The 21,769-nt window shown below is 37.0% G+C and overlaps 1 protein-coding gene across 1 annotated transcript in view; it reads right to left on the reverse strand.

Moving 5' to 3' along the window:
• NECAB1 (N-terminal EF-hand calcium binding protein 1) overlaps positions 1–21,769 on the reverse strand; it is a 174,036-nt gene that overhangs the window by 37,174 nt on the left and 115,093 nt on the right. Inside the window, exon 6 of the mRNA XM_050802621.1 lies at positions 2,596–2,732. Coding sequence (XP_050658578.1) covers positions 2,596–2,732 — 137 coding nt within the window. The remainder of the gene's footprint in view (positions 1–2,595; positions 2,733–21,769) is intronic.

A 21,769-nucleotide genomic window follows, 5' to 3' on the forward strand; every position in this document is an offset into this window, starting at 1 on the left:
GCCTAATTCACGTGCTTCAGTATGGTTCATCAGATATTATGGGCATAAGTCCACAGTGGTACCTTATTTTCTGTTTGCTTATTTATGTATTTCTTTATAAACCTCTCAGGGGGAGTATCACAGATGTGGGGTGGGATTTGGTCATTCCTGGATGTCTTAGTCAAATGCCATACAATAGCACCCCTTAAACTGCAGTCAGAGGTGTAACTTTTCCCATAATTTGAAGCTGTTTTTGAGTGAGAAATCCAGAAGAAAAAGGTTCATTAATCCTCTAGTGTCTTCTACTTTCCTTAAAGTCTATATTGTCATGCTCCTTCTCATTAAGCACAGCTGCTAGGCAGCTGCTGGCAGCAGTCACAAGAGTTCAAGGCTAGCCTGTGGCCTAACACAAAGAACTGTTGTTCATTAAACATTCACTGCATGGTGGTAAATGCAGAGCACAAGTTTGCAGGGGATGACTGTAGAAAAAAACAAAAGTGCAGGTGAAGAAGGGGAATAGAGCACTTTTTCAAGCCTCTTCTCAGGTGGCAGATGACTGATTCTAAAAAGGGAGTTCCCATTTTATTTCCAGAAAGTCCAAACAAAAGAAACAACACAGGAGGCCTCATTTTTCTCATTAGGAACATGAAATCAATTTCACTGTGCTTCAAGACATTCAGTTATCCTCTGCTCAAAGCTGAGGAGGTGGGTTTTGCTTTTCTAAAGTGAATTGTTATACTTTGCCATTTGGTATGGAATCACCCAATGCAGTGAAAACAGGAAGTTTATGATGTAGAGAATGCTTCACAGATCCACTGAAGAGTACTTCGCTGTGATAATCAGCTGCATGGGCTCATTAGATTCTGGAATTACAGGCTTTTTTATTAGAATTTGGTGGTGCTCACTCATTTTGACATTGTAAACACATGGTTGAAAATTCCACTATTTTGGAGATGTCTGAATAATTATGTATCAGTTAATTTGTTCAGGAAAATTGGTCTTACAGGGTAGTCTATTATCAGCCTGTTCAGAAAACTTACTGTTTCCTTCTCTCTAATATAAGATGTAAAAGTTAGATAAAGCACATCTATAAGTTTAAAGTAACACATCCACCAAAATATGCCCCAGGAGCAAGAGCTTTGCAAGCTTCTCTAACTTGCAAGATATGAGCAATGACAACTCAGAAAAATATCAACTGTTGGCTGGGATTGCCTTGATGTCTGCCCTACACATTTTTAGTATAGGTTTCTCTTAAGCATTAGTGTCTTTATTTATATAGCTATTGCAATATGACCACTTATTTTCTCAGTGATACCTATTGGTGGCATATAATTTTGAAATAATTTCTATCATTCACTTTTCTCCATTTCCTGAAATAATTAGGCTTACTGAATTCTCAGGTCACCCCAGTATATCCAGGTTCATGTAGTCTGTAAGGGTCTTTCCCATCATTTCCACATTTTCAAAATTACACCAAATTAACAAGGAAGGGGCTGACATAAGTAGATATAAATAGAGGGCACTATGGGAATACATGGTAGTGAAGTGGGAGGTATGAATGAGCAGTGAAGGCTTCCCAGAGAAATTACTGTCCAATCAGTGACCAGACAACCAAAGAGAAGTGAGCCAGATGAGAGGTGGGTAACAGGAGATGGGTGAGATGGATCCCTCTAGAGAGACTCTCATTCTGCCATTCAAATTCATCCTACAGGTCCAATTCAAGTCTTGTCTTCCCATCAGGCTTTTTCACTGATCTCTTGATTTTGCAAGACAAGCTCAAATAGAGAACTCCATGAAATTGACTTTCTCATCCTTCCATCCCTCTATCCATATTTAATCTTTTACTACTCTGAAAACCATTGGCAATGTATTTCCTCTTCTCTGTGGTATTTATTATCACTTTGTTCCTTGCAGTATAGTTTTTGTGTTCATGTCTTATTTATATGATAGACTTAGGCCTTCTTAAGGATTGACATTATGTTGAATGTATCTTTATATTATTCATAATATTTTAAAGTCTTCTCCATCTACTAAATTTTCAATTAAAATTTGTTGAGTCGGCTGGGCTTGGTGGCTCACACCTGTAATCCCAGCACTTTGGGAGGCCAAGGTGGGAGGATCACCTGAGGTTGGGAGTTTAAGACCAGTCTGATCAACATAGTGAAACCCCGTCTCTACTAAAACATACAATAAATTCGCTGGGCGTAGTGGTATGTGCCTGTAATCCCAGCTACTCGGGAGGCTGATGCACAAGAATTGCTTGAACCCAGGAGGCAGAGTTTGCAGTGAGCCAAGATCGTGCCACTGCACTGAAGCCTGGGTGACAAAGTGAGACTCTGTCTCAAAAAAAAAAAGATAGATAGATAGATAGATAGATAGATAGATAGATAGATAGATAGATAGAGTTGACTAAATGACTGACAGTAAAAGAAAAAGTGGAATGGTCTTTTTAGAGGCAAATAATAAGGCAAGCAACCAGTGGAGGTCACCGTCATTCGTTTTAAATATATCAATTCTTGTTTTTAGTTTTCGCTAGTATAAGTACAATGCCTTTCAATTGTTTTTTCATGAACATAGAGTCACCAAGCAGACATCAGGTGAAAACATGTAAATTGCCTTTCTTGACGGGTTTGCTCCTCAGTAGTTTCCATGGCACATTCCAGGGAATTCTGGAGAGACTGCAGCTGATTCAGGGTTTCCTTCAATAAAAACCGAGTTACGAATTGTTCCAAATTGGAGGCTTCTTGGTAGTCCTAAGAGTGACAAAACAAATGCAATTAGAAGTATGGTAGAAAAAAATACCCAGGATTTTTTTTTTTTTCTTTTACCATGTACTCATCAATCCCTGATTGATCCTAGAGAGAGAGGGTGGAGAGAAGAGAAGAGAAAAGATCTGTTGAGCCCTGGAGGCTACAGCATAGCTCTCATCCACCCACCGGGAGATGAATAAAAAAGCTGCAGAAATGACTGGAATATCTTGCTTCCCAATGTACCTGCCTCAAGATTAAGAAAAAGGACAAAGCCAGCAGAGTTGCAAAATAGATGTTTGTAGAAAAGAAAAAATAACTATTCAGGGGGGAAAAAAAAGATCAGAATGTGACTAACTCAGGGTTTGTTCTACGTCTCATTTGAATGTTGACCATGCCATCATATATTTTCTCTATTACCAACAAAGTGCAGCCACGTTTCAGCAATTGGCTTAATTCACTCCTGATGCATTTCTTATGCTTGATCTGTACTATGCTGAAGACAAAGAAAATTATGTGTAGTTATTTAAAATTCAGAAAATGTTAGGCTTGGAATATTTAAACAGTTTACTAAATCTGCTTATGTCTCTCCCTCAGTTACTTTACCTGAGGTTCATTGACAACTAACTTCTAGGACAGCACCTGAGCCACAAAAGCAGCATTCACTGAAACAGCCCCAGGGTCACTGCAGAGGTCACTGCAGACTGAATAAGTGTACTTGCCAAGCTTACTCAAGGTAGATGGGTGAACTGTGGATGGTACCACCTGCTGTGCTTGTCTTCCTAAAATCTCAGGGAGAACCAACAAAGAAAACCAGGTTGGTGTGGAATAAGATGGTGACAGGGCCACTCTTTCAGGTCATGGGACCGCCAGTGAAATCTGATTTTCTAGAGTCTTGAGTGGAAATGGTATATTCAAGTTCAGTCAAGGAAAAGATTTATTCGTCTCTGTCCCTAAACAAAAATTTTTTATGGCTGAAAAGACAAAACACAAAATGACTGATGGTGATAAGATAATACCACGAATCATGATATGCTGGAGAAACTTAGGGCATAGGTATAAACCTACACAAATAAGATTTAGGTATCTAACCTTCCTGGTTCTCAGCTTTCCCACTTATAAATCACTAAGTAACTCTGGCATACATTCCAACTCAAAAATATTCTGTGCTTCTATCAACTTTAATTTAGGAAGAATTGGATTATGGCCTCCTGACATAATTTACTTTGGAAGTTTTGCTAATAGAAGAATAATGTAATAGCATAGAAAATCTCATTTCTTTCTCAATTTGAAATAGTAAAAGGTTTCAATCATCAGCCTCTTTTTAAGCCCATTCATTACAGGTGAACAACACAGGAAATTTTCTTATCTACTCTGATGGTTAATATTGAGTGTAAACTTGATTGGATTGAAGGATGCAAAGTATTGTCCCTGGGTATGTCTGTGAGGGTGTTGCCAAAGGAGATTAACATTTGAGTCAGTGGACTACGAGAGGCAGACCTACCTGCCATCTGGGTGGGTATCAACTACTGCAGCTGCCAGCGTGCTTAGAATAAAGCAGGCAGCAGAAGATGGAAGAGCAGATTTGCTGAGTCTTCTGGCCTTCATCTCAAACATCAGACTCCAAGATCTTCGGCTTTTGGACTTTTGGACTTACACCAGTAGTTTGCCAGGGGCTGTCAGGCCTTTGGCCACAGACTGAAGGCTGGACTGTTGGCTTCCCTACTTTTGAGGTTTTGGAACTCAGACTGATCCACCACTGGCTTCCTTTCTCCTCAACTTGCAGACGGCCTATGTGGGACTTTACTGTGTGATCGTGTGGTGTGAATTAATTCTCCTTAATAAACTCCCTTCATATAAACATCTATCCTATTAGTTCTGTCCCTCTGGAGAACCCTGACTCTTACATCTACCATATATAATAGTCCTATTTAAAAATTAAAAATTGCAATGTCTTTAAACTCCATTTAAGAAACTAACCATAAACTAAACATAACCATTACATGCTTATAATAATCTTAAGAGTTTTGGGTGAGTTAAATCAAGCTAAAAATATTCCAAATATTTAATATTATCTCACAGCTTGCTATTTATTGGTTAAAAAAAAGCTTCAAAAAATTTTCTCTGAACGAGTTTTTAAAATTGAGGAAGGCTTTTCTTTGAGGTTGAAAGAAAATGTGATGATAGAAAAAAAAGTGTGTTTGAGTCTTTTCCCACAGTTATTTCCACATCACCAATGAATATTCTAAAAAATAAAATTTATTAAAATGAAAATAAAATATAATTGCAAAGTCAGGGATTATGCCAACTATTTTTGTATCTCCGTATATACTATGACTAATATAAAGCAAATGAGAAAACGTTTTATACTTATTTGTAGACTGCAGTGAAAAATGAAGAAAGCATACATTTACTGAGCAATAAAGCATAGCGTTGTCCTTATTCTTTTCTCATTTAAATGTTACATATTTGTCATGTCAGAATTATAGAAGAGAGATTTTTAAAATTATAGTTAGCCATTTAAAACACTCCAGGCATTGCAATTAGGTTTCTGCTTCTTTGACAGAAAGGTCATGTCTTTTATTTCTGTATCCCCTATGGTGGAGTAGAGGTTTGTTCATACCTGATTGTTTGCAGATACACTCCTAACTCTAAGAATTTATTGCATTTGCTATTGTGTTCTTACATATAAATGTTTTGTCAATGTTAAAGTTAGATAATTAAGAAAACTTAAAGTCAGGCAATTGGCTACTTATCATTGCTCCACCATAGCAAATCAGAAAGTTATTATTAGGTTGACCCTCTTATCTCACTCTGATGAGAGTTTGTTAACCTTACTAGTGACTCTGTAGGTAACATTGAAAAGTGGCAGAACTCAGTTGGTTGATACCTTTCTTTGATATAAATGTTGATGCCTTGACATTGAGAGGGGTGGTGGGTGGGTTTAAGGTTTGGGGGATTCCGTTTGAGTCAATTATGAAGGTTTGCTGTTTTATACTACCCCTCATTGATAAGGAGAAAAAAATAACTTGTTTTCTATTATTCCTACTTATCCTTCCAGACTCAGCTTGTAGCATTGTCTCTGTACAGTTGTTCCTTTCCTTGAACCACCACTTCTCTTCACAGTGAGGGAAGAGAGAGACCCTCTCATATTGTTTTATATTGTTTTATACTCAGTACCTGTTTTAAGAAAAACAAGGAAGTGAAACCAAAGACAGGAAGCCCCGCGCCAGGCCCAAAACTGGGCCTGGACCTGCCTGGCCTAAACCTAGTAGTTAAAAATCAACTCATGACTCAGAAACCGATGTTATCCATAGATTCCCAGCATTGTATAAAAGAACATCGTGAAACTCCCTGCTCTGTTCTGTTTCACTCTGACCACCGGTGCATACAGCCCCTGTCATGTACCCCCTGCTCGCTCAAATCAATCACCACCCTTTATGTGAAATCTTTAGTGTTGTGAGCTCTTAAAAGGGACAGAAATTGTGCACTTGGGGAGCTCGGATTTTAAGGCAGTAGCTTGCCGATGCTCCCAACTGAATAAAGCCCTTCCTTCTACAACTCAGTGTCTGAGAGGTTTTGTCTGCAGCTCATCCTGCTACATTTCTTGGTTCTCTGACCCCAAAGCAAGGTGACTGATGGACAGCCGAGGCAGCCCCTTAGGCAGCTTAGGCCTGCCCTGTGGAGCATCCCTGCTGGGGACTCCAGCCAGCCTGAGTAACGTGATCCAAAGAGTGCTCCTGGGTAGGCAATTGCCCTGGTGGGATGCCTCGCCAGAGCAGCACGTAGCAGGCCCCCACAGAGGATTAACACAGTGACTGAACACCGGGAAGGAACTGACACTTGGAGTCCAGACATCAGAAACTTGGTAAGACTAGTCTTTGGAACTTGCCCACTCCATTTGAGTGGAAGTGTGGCCTGATCACCCACAGCATGCCTTCATTGGCACTTTGGTGTTGGTTTTGGTTTTGACTTGGTTTGAATTGCTTGAGAGGACTGGTGTTGGGAACTTGCCCACTCCATTTGAGTGGAAGTGTGGCCTGATCACCCACGGTGTGCCTTTATTGGCACTTTGGTGTTGGTTTTGGTTTTGACTTGGTTTGAATTGCTTGAGAGGACTGGTGTTGGGAACTTGCCCACTCCATTTGAGTGGAAGCATGGCCTGATCACCCACCGTGTGCCTGTACTGGCACTTTGGTTTTTGTTTTTGGCTTGACTTAGACTGCTTGATACTTTGGTTTTGATTTTGACCTGGCTTGGATTTCTGGACACTCTGATTTTGGTTTGGTGTAAACTGCAGAAGTGTGTGTGTGCCCTTTTTACTTGTTTTTTTTTTTTTGTGGTGTGCGTGTGGTGGGAGTGTGGTGTTTTGTCTCGAAGAAGTATAGGTCAGGCACAAATACGCCCACCCCACTAGGAACTATGTTAAAAAATTTCAAGAAAGAGAAAAAAGGGGGGAGGCAGAATTTATATAAAAATAATGTTATATGGTAAATTCTTGTCCTGAAAAAAATTAACTGGTTGTTTAAAGAAAAAAAGTTTGTAATAAGTCAGAAAGTTGAGACATGTCGAAAAATTGTCTGCAAAAGTCGTAAAAGAAAAAAGTTATAAAAATATTTTATACAAAAAATGTTGTATAATTTAAAAATAATAAGGCCTCCTGAGTACTATTGAAGAAACAGTTTATGTGCAAGGCTCATAAGAAAAGTAAAATTTATCTTTGGTAAAAAGATTATAAGGAGGCATAAGAATGTGGATTTTTACCTACATTAAAAGGTTAAAAAAGTTATTGTTTTGAAAGTTTAAGCAAGTTTTAAAATGTTAATTGTAAAGAAAATTCTGTGTGTAAACATATTAGCTAAAGTTAAAAAGGTATCGTCCAGTTTTTCTGTGAACTGGACATTAAAGTAAAAATGCAACAGGTTTTTCTTAAAGCATCAACCTGCTCTTGAACAAAAATTATAATAGGTTAAAAAGAGTCTATAAAATCTTATGATCAAACATGAAAAACTGGATAAATATGTCTACAAGGTTTTATTAAAATTAAGTTTAACGTTGATGACACACTAATATAAAGGTAAAATTTAGCTTATCTGGTGTAAAAGTCATACAGGAAGCATTGTTAAATATAAAATGGTGTTTAGCTTTCTGTAGTCAAAAAATGAATAAAGATAGGTGCTAAAGGAAACATTCATTTTACTAGAGGATCATAGAAGTTAAAGACTTAAAACAAACTTTAGCAATTAAGACAGCATATCCAGATGCAAATGCCTGGTTAAAATGAATCAAATATTCCATCTGCACATTAAACAAAAGTAATTGTTATGCTTGTGCACATGGCAGGCCAGAGGCCCTGATTGTCCCCCTTCCACTAAGGCGGTCCTGCAGTCAACCAGGCGTGGGCTGCATGGTAACTCTTTTCCAGGATTCTACAGCCTGGAGTAATAAGTCATGCCAAGCTCTCTCTGCTATATCCCAAAGTCCCTGTGGGTCAGCCCCCGAGGGCCATCCAGCTTCAGTCTCCCAACACTAAGTTCACTTTGTGTCTCTCATGGCAGGGAGGAGACTTAGCATTCCTTGGAGACCTGAAGGGATTCAGTGAGCTTAAGAATTTTCAAGAGCTTATCAATCAGTCAGCCCTTGTTCATCCCCAAGCGGATTTGTGGTAGTACTGTGGTGGACCTTTACTGGGCACTCTGTCGAATAACTAGAGTGGCACTTGTGCTTTAGTCCATTTGGCTATCCCTTTCACCCTGGCATTTCATCAATCAGAGGAGAAAAATAATAATAAGACATCGTAAAGCAAGAGAATCCCCTTATAGGTCTTTCAACTCTCACATCTATTTAGATGCAATTGGAGACCCGCAAGGAATACCAGATTAATTTAAAGCTTGAAATCAAATAGTTACAAGATTTAAGTCAATATTTTGGTAGATGACAGTCAATAAAAATGTAGATTAGATAAACTACATCTATTACAACCAACAGCAACAAGCTTTTCATGAGTTAAAAAGATAAACTCATGTTGGCCCCAGCCCTGAGGTTACCTGACCTGACGAAACTCTTTACACTCTATGTGTCAGAAAGAGAAAAAATAGCAGTTGGAGTTTTAACCCAGACTGTAGGGTCCTGGCCAAGGCCAGTGGCCTATCTCTCAAAACAACTAGACAGGGTTTCCAAAGGCTGGCCCCCATGTCCAAGGGCCCTGGCAGCAACAACCCTGTTAGCACAAGAAGCAGATAAGCTAATGCTTAGGCAAAACCTAAACATAAAGTCCCCCCATGTTGCGGTAATTTTAATAAATACCAAAAGACACCATTAGCTAATGAATGCTAGACTAACTAGATACCAAAGCTTGCTCTGTGAAAATGCCTGCATAATCATTGAAGTTTGCAACACGCTAAACCCCGCCACCTTGCTCCTGGTATCAGAGGGCCCAATTAAACAAACCGTGTAAAAGTATTGGACTCAGTTTATTCTAGTGAGCCCAACTTCTGAGAGCATCCTTAAACATCAGTAGACTGGGAGCTGTACATGGATGGGAGCAGCTTCGCCAGCCCCTACAAAGTGACTCTGAAGAAGATGACAAGCCCTGTTCCAGTCACACCCGGAAGCTGACTGGTCCATGCACGGCCAAAACATGAGGAAACTCATTGCAAGACTTGTTTTCCTTAAAATTTGGACTTGTACAGTAAGGACTTCAACTGACCTTCCTCAGACTGAGGGCTGTTCCCAGAATATACATCAAGTCACTGAGGTATGACAAAAGATTGCTACTGTCCTATTATTTTATGGTTATTATAAGTGTACCAGGACTCTAAAAGAAACTTGTTTGTATAATGCTATTCTATCCAAGGTATGTAGCCCAGGAAATAACCAACCTGATGCGTGTTATGACCCATTTTAAGTCTCTCGTGATCACAGTTTTTAAAATAAAATTAAGGACGGGTCCCTTTCTAGGTGACACAAATAAAGCAATAGCTAGGACAGAAAATAGAGGGGTCTCCAAGCATATAATCCTAAAATTTAATGCTTGTGCAACTATCAATAGCAATTGGCATAAAATAAGATGCAATTCTTTAAATTGAAAAAAAAGATTTCATGGCAGGAAATAAGTATATCTGCCATAAATTAAGCTCATGTGCAAATGTGTGTAATTACTGGTCTTGTGTCATCTAGACTACTTAGAAAAAGGATGAAAATGATCCTGTTTAGTCCCAAAAACGAGAAGGCAGCCCCTCCTGTATGAGTGGAAACTGCAACCCCTTAAAATTAATAATTACAAATCCCTTAAACCCAAGGTTAAAAAAAAAAAAAAAGGAGAACACGTATCTCTGGGCATCAGTAGGAAAGGACTAGGTCCTAGAGTAAATATCTTAGTAAAAGAGGAGGTTCGTAAATGCTCTCCAGAATCAGTATTTCAGACTTTCTATGATAAACTAAATGTGCCAGTACCAGAGACTCCAGGAAGAATCAGAAATTTGTTTTTACAATCAGCCGAGCATGTAGCCCAGTCTCTAAATGTCACTTCATGTTATGTTTGTGGAGAAACTATAGTAAGAGATCAATGGCCATAAGAAGCCCGAGAATTAGCACCTACAGACCCAGTTCCTAATGAATTCCTGGCCCAAAAGGGTCACCCTAATCATCTCTAGGTTCTAAAAGTCTCAATTATTGGACAATATTGCACAGCTAAAAAAGGAAAAATTCACTCATTCTGTAGGATGACTTAGTTGTCTGGGGCAAAAACTGTATAATGGTACCAATAAAACAGTTACATGGTGGAGTTCCAATTACACAGAAAGAGATCCATTCAGTAAATTTCCAAGGTTGCAGACTGTCTGAGCCCACTCAGAATTCCACCGGGACTGGACTGCCCCCACTGGGTTATACTGGATATGTAGACATAGAGCCTACACTAAGCTGCCTGACCAGTGGACAGGTAGTTATGTTACTGACGCTATTAAACCATCTTTCTTCCTACTGCCCATAAAAACAGGTGAACTCCTGGGCTTCCCTGTCTATGCTTCCCATGGAAAATGAAGCATAGCCATAGGTAATTAAAATGATAAATGACCTCCTAAAAAATTATACAATATTATAGACCTGCCACTTAGACACAAGACAGCTCATAGGGATACTGGACCCCCACTGACATGCTCAACCGAATCATATGATTGCAAGCTGTTTTAAAAATCATCACTAATAAAACCCGTCAAGCCTTGACTATTCTGGCCTGTCAAGAAACTCAGATAAGAAATGCTATCTAGCAAAATAGATTGACTCTCAACTACTTGCTAGCAGCTGAAAGAGAGGTCTATAAGAAATTTAACCTTATTAATTACTGTCTACACATAGATAATCAAAGGCAAGTAGTTAAAGACATAGTTAAAAATATACAAAACTGACACATGTGCCCGTACAAGTGTAGCATGAATTCAACCCTGAAGCCATGTTTAAAAATTAGTTCCCAGCACTAGGAGGATTTAAAACTCTTATAATAAAAGTTATAATAGTAATAAAAACCTGCTTACTACTCCCTTGTTTGCTACCTGTACTTCTTCAAATGATAAAAAAGTTTCATCACTACCTTAGTTCACCAAAATGCTTCAGCACAAGTGTACTATGTGAATCACTATCAATCTATCGCACAGAAAGACATAAGTAGCAAAAATAAGAGTGTAAACTCCCACCAATAAAAAGTGAGAGTCTCAAAGGGGGGGAATGAGGGAAGAGAGAGATCCTCTCATATTGTTTTATATTGTTTTATACTCAGTACCTGTTTTAAGAAAAAACAAGGAAGTGAAACCAAAGACAGGAAGCCTGGCGCCAGGCCCAAAACTGGACCTGGACCTGCCTGGCCTAAACCTAGTAGTTAAAAATCAACTCATGACTCAGAAACCGATGTTATCCATAGATTCCCAGCATTGTATAAAAGAACATCGTGAAACTCCCTGCTCTGTTCTGTTTCACTCTGACCACCGGTGCATACAGCCCCTGTCATGTACCCCCTGCTTGCTCAAATCAATCACCACCCTTTATGTGAAATCTTTAGTGTTGTGAGCCCTTAAAAGGGACAGAAATTGTGCACTTGGGGAGCTCGGATTTTAAGGCAGTAGCTTGCCGACGCTCCCAGCTGAATAAAGCCCTTCCTTCTACAAATCAGTGTCTGAGAGGTTTTGTCTGTGGCTCATCCTGCTACAACAGGATTAGGAATACCTCTTTCCACTTCTATGTATTTCTGTGACATTTCTTCCCTACCTAGCATATAGAAGTTTCCATTGTGATATTATGATCTATTCATTTGTCTATCTTCCCCATTTTAGGCTAGCTCTTTAAGCACAGGGATTATGTCTTATTCTTCTCTGCCTCCAGCGTACTCAGAACTAAACTGCCTCACAGCAGCTGCCCCATAAATGCTTAAGAAATATGTGAGAAACCAGGTCCCACATGGAGAGTCAGGCACCAGAGGGAGTGTCCAAGCTCTGGGAAGTGCTCTTGCCACTGGCTAGTCACCAGCTGCCTCCCCCTGCATCCAGCCTTTGCTGGTTGTAGACATTGCCACCCAGCTTGCCCAGTCATGTGGGCTCTGCAATAAAGAAAAATACAGCTTTGTTCTAACAGACTGTTTGTCCTCATTTCATTTTCTGGACCATTCGTTAGTCTCCTTCCCTTCCCTTATTCTGGATCTCAAGGTTTGAGACTGCAGACCCGGGTGGCACAGATCCAATCTTCCTTCCCTTTTCTCAGATATGCAGCAGATGTTCCTTTGGAAGGCAGTGGCAAAAGAAGCAGATGGAAAATTAAATAGATAACAAGCTGGAAAATGTCAAAGCCTGGCCCTTCTAATTCTCAACAAATGTGTTGGTTGTGAAGGTACAAAAAGAGATTTTTTGCATTCTGAATTCCCCAAAAGACTGGTATGTTGGCATAAGGCATGTGTTCCTTTAAGCAAAACCTGGATTTGAGAGACCAGCAGAAAGAACTCCTACAGACATAATAAAGTACTTTAAAAATGTACACATTATACTCAGTATTCAGATTCTGCTTCTTTTTTTTTTTCAAACACAGTTTAATCCTCTGTGTCTATCAGAAAGGATATAGGCTAATAAAAGCTAATGTTATACTTCTCAGATCCTAATAATGTTCATTCATGTCATTGATAATTATTATTTACACAAATCATTAAGTGGAAATTGTGAACAAAGTAGTATTAATACTTCCATTTTTGTCTGCGGAAAGCCAAAATGTAAACATTTCAATCTACATATTTCCTTTGGTGGAGGTGGAACAGGGCTAGCATTCATTTGAGTAAAAATCCTAGTATTGGAAGCATAGTGCTTTGAATCAGGTTTCTTAGAGAACTGTCTATGCATCTTAATTTTCACATCATTTCTCAGTAAGCAAGCTCTGCCCATCAGGTTGATGGAATCATCTGAGTTAATTAGGAAAATCAGAGCATCAGTCTTCCCTGTTTGAAAATCAACCAAGTCAGTGACATCTACGGTTAGTGTATTCTTGTTTATGAGGTTAGATAACAATCAAATTTAGCAAGGGGAAAGCATCTGACTGTCTTTTGGATTAACTCCCTGCAGCTCTCACCATTCTTGTGTGAGGCATCTGAGGCAGCTTTTATAACAGAAAAAAATAATAATAATAACTTTACAAAGATAAGGTTGTCTTTTGCTCTTTTCTACTCTATCCACAATTATTACTTTTTAAAATACTAATTGGGTTACACACATTATCTATGCCCCAATTCTTTTAAATATTCTTAGGCTTTTATTTTAAATGGCACATTTTATTTTTTTTCAAACTGGGAGACCACTACATCAAATTTAAGCCTTATAAAAATAGAAAAATAAAGAACTGGCTCTTAATTGTCCTGATAATGGACAGAGGTTAACTCTAGCTAGTCTTTGTAAACTTTAGATAGCAAAACAAGATATCAAAATAATTTCAGACTACAGATTCCCAAGGATTAAGGAAATGGTAGATTCTCAGATTAGTGAAAGAGGAGACAAAATTATAATTTTGGATTAAATATTATTAAATAATTAATAAATTGAAATAAATTCTGAGCCCTATCTTAATCAGATATTCTGTAGTTTGAAATAAGAAAATAGGTTAGAGATTAATTATATTAAGACCTTTACATTGGACAAACTCCATTTTAAAGGGCTCATCTTAAAGTCATCAAGAATTTATTTTGTGTAGGATTCTTTCCTCTGGCCCCTCCTATTGCTCTGTCTCATACCAGGAGACCCTAACAAGAACATAAGACTACTTGGATGTCTTTGCCTAAAGGGCAATCCCATTCTGCTGAGAAGTAATCCTCTTCAAACAATTGGAATTTTAGAAAAATGCACATGGGTATGAGGATGGGGACATCTAGAGAGTCAGCCCAAATCTGAGATTAACTACTAGATGAGGACCCAGGTCATATTCATAGGTATCTAATAACATAATGTGGTGGTTAAGAAGCTGGCTCTGAAGACAATCACACTTAAGTTCTGCTTGTGACACTCAACAGCTGTGTGAACTTTGGAAAGTATTCAACCTTTCTAAATCCCTATTTCTTTAACTGTGGATAAGAATAGTTATCATAAGTTTGTTGCAAGTATCAAAATTAAATACAGCATGTGGCACACACAGTAGGGTGTCTAGTTCATAATTTTTGATCAATGCTTATTATTGCTATTAACCCATTGGAGAAAGGATATTATAAAGTGTAACGGAGAGATCATTGGCTCGAACTTCACAAGACCTGGGTTTGTTTGCCATGATAATAGTTCACCTCAGAATTATTGCTAGGACAAATGTGTAGCTAGTGTTTGGCATGCAGCAGGCTCTCCACAAATATTAATTTTCCTGAGTTATTTTTCACACATATTTTCTACTGCATTTCCGCTACCTTGCTTATTCAAAAATGTACACCTTTTATATACACACTTGTTACCATGTTGAAGCTGTGGCCCACTGAAATTGGTGTTTGAGGAGTGTCAAGTTTAACGTGTAGAGTTCAAGTGCAAAATTTTTCAAAAATTCTTCTATTCATAATTCTCCTCAAGTATAGTAAATTAGATACAATTTATAAACCTAAACAGTACTTCCTGCATTCTCCTCTATCTCCTCTGAATTCTATGAGCCATATCCTCCTATAGAACATCTTGTTTTCTAGAATCTTTCCAAAATTGTTTCTTAGTCTTTGATTTTACTCCTCTTTCTTCCTTTCTCTCCTACATCTTTATATGTATATTGGCTAAGATTTCTTCCTTTCTCCTCAAATTTGTATGAGTCTGGTTTTACTCATCTAGGCCCAGTTCTTGTTCTGTATTGCAGATGTGTAGAAACCAGAAAATAATAACAGGAGTATTTGGGGAAGATGGCCATATTGGTGGCATAGTTTATAAAACCCTTGGAATCTTCACATGAAAACAGACCAAACAACTAGAAAACAGCAACAACAAAAAACTCCAATAGACAACGAATGCAACAAAACTAGATGACAAGGTGTTATCATCAACCTACAATTGCAGGTGGGTAAGGACAAAATCACTGACAGCCACAAGATGTACATTGCATGGTGTTGCTGGATGTGTAGGCAGAAACAAAGGAACACAACGGGTTATGAGACAAACCTGAGAACAAAAGAACTCCAAAGTAGCCAACAAATGTTCACTAGAATAGCAATGGCTAATTTGAGAATAACAACTGAAACTGGCAGTCATTTTATCCAAAAATGGTTGAGTACAAAAATGAGAGAGCACAAAAGTCTTAGTAAGGCCTAAAGGGATTGGAACCGTGTAGCCCTGGTGAACTCTTAAAATCAGTCACTCCAAAGGCTATGTCAAGAGGGACCTACACTGAGGAATCAGCTAGCAGTGGACTCAAAATTGAGAGGGATGGTCACAGAGACAAGAAATAAAAACGGAGATTCAGATAAAAAGTTGGGGAGAGAAACAGAGTCAGAAAGCCTTGGAAGAAAAGCTACCTTATTTTTTCAGTACAAGACAAACCACTTAAGAGGAGGTCCTGTGAAGTTAGAAAAACAATTTTGAACACAACTTCCTTTGAAAAAATTTAGGAAAACTGAATTCTTAAAAGCATCAAAAAATTATTAAGGTAAAATCCTATACAATGTTATAATAAGAAAAAGAAAAATAAGAAGCACAATAACATCCCTGTAGACAATGAAAGCATACCAGAAAGACAAGACAACAAAACAGACCCAAGTGTAACTAAGTATTTAAAAATAAGCTAGAAGATGTTAAGAAAAAAAAATTCAAGAAATGAACAAAAATACAAATCAGAGTTAGATTAACTCAGAAATGAAGTGATAGGATTCAGAAAAGAATTAGTAATCAAAGAAAAATACTATTTCTGAAATTAAGTCAAAATTAGAAAGAACATAAAAACAAACATTACATGTAATATCTTAATAAGAGAAAATGAAAGGAAAGAAAGCTTTTAAAATCAAAAATAGCAAAGAAAATAAAAGGGATTTGAGAGGAAATGACAAATGTTGAACATACACAGAATATACAATACACTGATAATAGAATTTCTAAAGAAGTATAGAAACTAACAAAGGGAAATAACACTAGAAACTATTATTCAAGAATATTTTCCTAAAATAAAATGATTTGATATTAAATACTGAAAGTATGCCATATATGTGAGAATATCAACTCAGAACAAACACATCAAGACGTATTTTAGTAAAATTGCTGAACTTTAAAAGACAAAGTAATAATTCTTCATGCATGGAGACATATAGAGCAAATGACTTATGGGTAAAAAAGAAAACAAAATGAAATCTAGATTACCACAAGGCCTTCTAAAACCAACACTTTTATTGCAGAAAAAAAGTGTAGTGGCATATTTTAAGATATTTAAAATAGAGCCAAGAATTTTGTATCAGGAAAAATTGTCTGTTAAGTATAAAGGGTCCCCGAAAATTGTGAACATGCTAAAACTCAGGTAATATTGTTCTCATGAGCCCTTCCTCAGGAATCTTAGAAAATGAGCTGCAGACAACCAAAACAACCAGGGAGACTTCAACATAAATACTGGTGACCTAGATCACGTCCAGCAACCTTTTTTTTTTTTTTTTTTTTTTTTTTTTTTTGTAGAGGCCTAGACAGTAAATATTTTAGACTTTGTGAACAAGAGATCACATGAAAGCAGCCATAGATAATACTGAATTAGTTGGACTATGTTCATAGACCATATAAAATATATGACTGGCAGAATTTGGCTAATGGCTGGAGTTTGCTGATCACTGTTTCAGTCACTGAGTATCAAAGGCTGCCAACCTAAAAAAGAAAAAAAATCAACAACTAAAAGATGTGATTCTTGACCAGAGAACACACTATCCATTATAGTTCTGTCAAATTAGCATCTGGATTTAGCTGACAATTTGTAGCAAAAATAGAGTTGAGAAGAATGTGCTTACTTATACCATGAGTAGGCTAATCAGTAAAGCCTAAACCATGAGAATAAGCACCTCTCCGGGCTCTGCAACAGATAAACTGTAAAAATACATAAATAAAAGGGATTGCAAAATAGCTATAAATTAAAAGAAATGCAATAGAGAGAAAATGAGTACAATTTAACTACAGTTTCTGGGGATGAAAATCTGCGTAATAAAACCGTAATAAAGCACAAGCAAGTGACTACTAGAAGGATCCATTGGTAGTTATTTTCAGGGGAAGCAGGAATCATAATTGGGACACAACATGTGGAAGGACTTCTAGGGTAACTGGAAGGTCTGGTTTCTAAAATCTTGGTGATGGCTTCAAGAGTGTTTGCCTTATGATCATGAAGTTCTAGATTTGGTTTGTGTGGCTTTCCTTTTTGTTTTGTTTTACAATAAAAAAGTTTAAGATATGTGTAGGAACCCGTCTAGTAGAAATATACTATCTTCATATGTTTGAGGAGCTGTGGAGTAGACAGGGGCTGTAAAATACAGGACTCTTTGGCAGGCAGTAGGACAAGAAAATCTGTAAACACTTCCAAATTAGTAATTTTTATCACCTCTTATATGCCATCTTCTCAACTTCTAGCGTGCATTTTTCTGGAGTGTAACATAGAACCAAATGTTACATTTTTAAGTATGAAGAGCACAGAACTATGTTCATACATGAATTGGATTCAATTTATGTTTGTTGATATTGATGATAAAATATCACCAAAATGTCTTCCCCATAAATACACTGCTTTCCACCTTATTGCTCACATACTTTTCTTTGAATATCATTTTTAAGCCTGTGGAAGAGACATAAGACAAACTTGACATAAATGATACTCAAAGGATAACACTCATTTGTAATGTGACTATTCCTAAACAGTATATGTGTCAGATGGATAGTTCTATTTTAACCACAGTCCTATAATATGTTGAGTTAATAGGCCTAAGTTACTAAATTTGTCAGAGACAAATACATTTTTCAAAATATCATATATGATCTCTCTGCTTTCAAAGGCAAATTATCCTTGCTTTTGATCTAAACAAATTTTGTGACAGAAGAATAATTGAGCATTAAAATATTATGAGCATTTCTAAACAGCATATGTATGGAAAATAGTCGTTTATAAATATTTGAACACTGACACCTTTCTGGATTTAATTTTCCTTTGTGGCTTGCTATGAAAGAATACCAAAATATTCTGGTAATTTTTTATTCAGGAAAAAAATAACCTTTAGGAATATATAACTTGCTCAGAATAACAAACAGGTTAAGAAATTTTTTTCCAGTGGGACTTTAAAAACAAAATACTATACTTCATCAAATATCAAGTGCCATTAATTATAAGATGCACCACTATTTTGGTATTTTTATATACCACAAGAAAATAACAATATCACCATTTAAACTTTATGCACCATCAATTGCTAGATATATCCCAATTTCATAGCTGTCAAAAAGAAGGAAACATACGTACCCTAGAATTAGTGAAATATGTTGTACTTTTTATTACATTTCAGTATGGCCCATGACTGAAAGCAAGGGGTGTGGATGATCTGTCTGTACCTGTAACTTTATTGTGTTCTATATCCCACATTTGGAAGTTGGGATTGAAAGACAGCATTGACCATTTCTCATACATGTTCAAGAAAATGACTGGGTAACATAAGAGACTGGCCATGGCCTGAAATCATAGCCTGAGCTTGCCTTTCTTAGCACTGAGTTTGTGTCAAGGTCTCCTGGCATTTTAGGGGTATCTAGACAGGCTCAGAAGCTGACTGGAATCTTAATGGTCATCCGGAAGAATAAACCAAGAGTTCATAGTGGAAGGGACTCTATAGTATTAGCTAGCTAAAACAATGCAGCTTACTGATTCTCTCTCTCTCTCTCTCTCTCTCTCTCTCTCTCTCATACACACACACACAAAATTGGGTGGATTACAAGAAGTAAAGACCCCCAAATTTTCTTTATTAAGAATATATAGGATATGGGATATTAGCCAGGCATGGTGGCACATGCCTGTGGTCCCAGCTACTCAGGAGGCTGAGATGGGATGATCGCTTGAGTTCAGGAGGTCGAGGCTTCAGTGAGCCATGTTTGCACCACTGCACTCCAGCCAGAGCAATAAAGTGAGAAACTACACACACACACACACACTTTGGGAATATATATATATCTCATATGTAAGGAAAAGGTGGATTATGCAAATCTACCTGCATACTCCGTTCTAAAAAAGGTTTCTAGATGACTACACAGACTACTTAAAATTAGTTCTGAATATCTTATTGGTAAATTGGAAGGTAATATTTACATTAAAGAAAATTCCTGGAAATTTCAATTTTGGCATTAGGATTAGTTAAATATTCTAAAATACTCCTTCTATAGAATGCACTATAAAAGGTAAAGTGTGGCAGATATTACTTGAATGTACAGCAAAGCTTCTAAGAACATAAAAGAAAAACAAGAGTGCCAACAATGAACAGGAAACAGAGAAAAAGACTGACTAGTAATCTTGCATTGAAGGCCTTGCTCTCCTGCAGGCATTTTCTTTAACTAGAAACTCTTAAGTTCCAGATTTTAACAACTTTTGGAAGAACAGAGGATGAGTCAAGGTAGGGGGTTGAAGCTGGAACACTCAAAGGACCACATTTTTACTAAAAGAGAGCTGGGAAAAAAACTATGCCTGAACAAAGGAAGATTACAAATAAGTTTTCTGTTTTAACTCTGGGTGCAAAACTCTTTCCTGAAAACCTAAAACCAAGATTCAGTCCACTCAACAGTCTGAAGTTCAACTCCTATACCTGCATATTCAGGGAAGCCCAAAACTGAGAGATTAACTAACCTCATTTCTGTATTGGTAGTATCTTGAGGCAGCTGGCATAAGCAAAAACATATTCTATGTAAAGAAATACATCAAATTCCCAATGATTTAATCAGCCAAGTATAAACTAATAGTGGAAAAATGCCAATCTATCCACACATATCCATGTCACACAAAGAAAAAAAGTATCATGAAAAAGAGTCAGCAGTAATTATGCTTCAAATGTTCAAAGAAATAAAAAGGGTAATGGGAAACAGGAGAAAGGAGTGAGAGACTATAGCAAGATACCAGGCAGGTTTCAAAAGAGGCAGTAAGAACTTCCAAAAAATAAATATCCAATGGATATGTTAAATAGATTAGATACAGATGAAGAATAATTAGGAACTAGAATATAAAACTGAAGTAATTATCCAAACTGAAGCAGAGAGATAAAAAATATGAAATAGAAGTGACAAAGAAGAGAATGAGAGTATTTAACTCATACATAAGGAGTTCTAAGAGGTCAACAAAGAGAACAGAAAAGAGGCAATCGCTGATAATTTTGCAGTATTAAACAAAGGTGTGACTCTTCAGAGTCAGAAATCACAGCAGATGCCCAGCAGCACAGATGAAATCAGCACCCAGATGCAATATAGTAAAACCTTAGAAAATAATAGAACAATTAAGCTACAATTTTTTTCTTTCTCTCCTTTCTTGAAATCCACAGCTAAAACAGTATGTATGAATCCTTGTTCCAACTGCCCATGAACCTGTGGCTGTTAACTATGCAGTCTTGCTCTTCTGTCTTCCACTAGGCACTTAAACTCTAGGGTACAAGTGCAAAATTATCTGCATGGACCCCTTGAACCACTGCACTAACTTGGTTTAAGATAAGTCACAATTGCCCAACACTGCACATTACAGCTCTCTGCAAACAAGAGTTTCTGCAATTCTTCATAGGCTATATTGGACTTTCCCTGGCTTCTTTTTGAAGTTCCTGTCTCTGTATTTTGCCAAATTGTTATTATGTATTCTAATTTTTCCTTATTGATTTATAGGATTTGTTTAAATGTTTTTAACACCAGCCCTTGGTAGTTATGTTTTGCAAATTCTCTTGGTTTGTTTTTTCAATTTGTAAGTGCTGTCTTTTGATATACAACTTAATAAAGTGAAAGTTACGCCATACTATGTTCTAAAGGTATAGTTTATGTTTTGTATCTTGTTTAAGAAATCTTTCTTTAGTCATTAAACTACTTTCTTCTATACTAAAACTCTTAAGTCTTTACTCTTCACATGTAAGTCTTAAACTGGGATTGATTTTTGTGTATGGATTCAGAATTTAACTCTTTTGTTTTCATATAGATTTTTTTTAAAAAAAGTTTTAAAAAAGTCATTTTTCTAGGACCATTTATTGAACAGTCTAGTATTTTTTTGGCACTGATATGTCATGTCAGCTCTACCACAAGTAAGATTTCTATACATTTTTGCCAGATCCATCATAAATTAGGTTTCTATACATGTTCTAACTATTGTTTGTTTATAGATATACAATGTTTTTATTATTTGCCTTCTCTGCTAATTTTCTCATTAATTCTTTTGGAAATTTGATTAGAGGTATATTGGACCTTCCCACTCAATCTTCTAGGTCTCTTAACTTCTTTTGTATTTTCTAGATCTTAGTGTAAGTTACATTCTCTGTGGTATCTTCAGTTGTGTCCTCTAGTTCACTAATTCTCTTTTCTACTCTATTTAATGTACAAAACTAGTTTCCT

This window comes from Macaca thibetana, chromosome 8 (genome assembly GCF_024542745.1).
Source record: "Macaca thibetana thibetana isolate TM-01 chromosome 8, ASM2454274v1, whole genome shotgun sequence".
NCBI lineage: Eukaryota > Metazoa > Chordata > Mammalia > Primates > Cercopithecidae > Macaca > Macaca thibetana.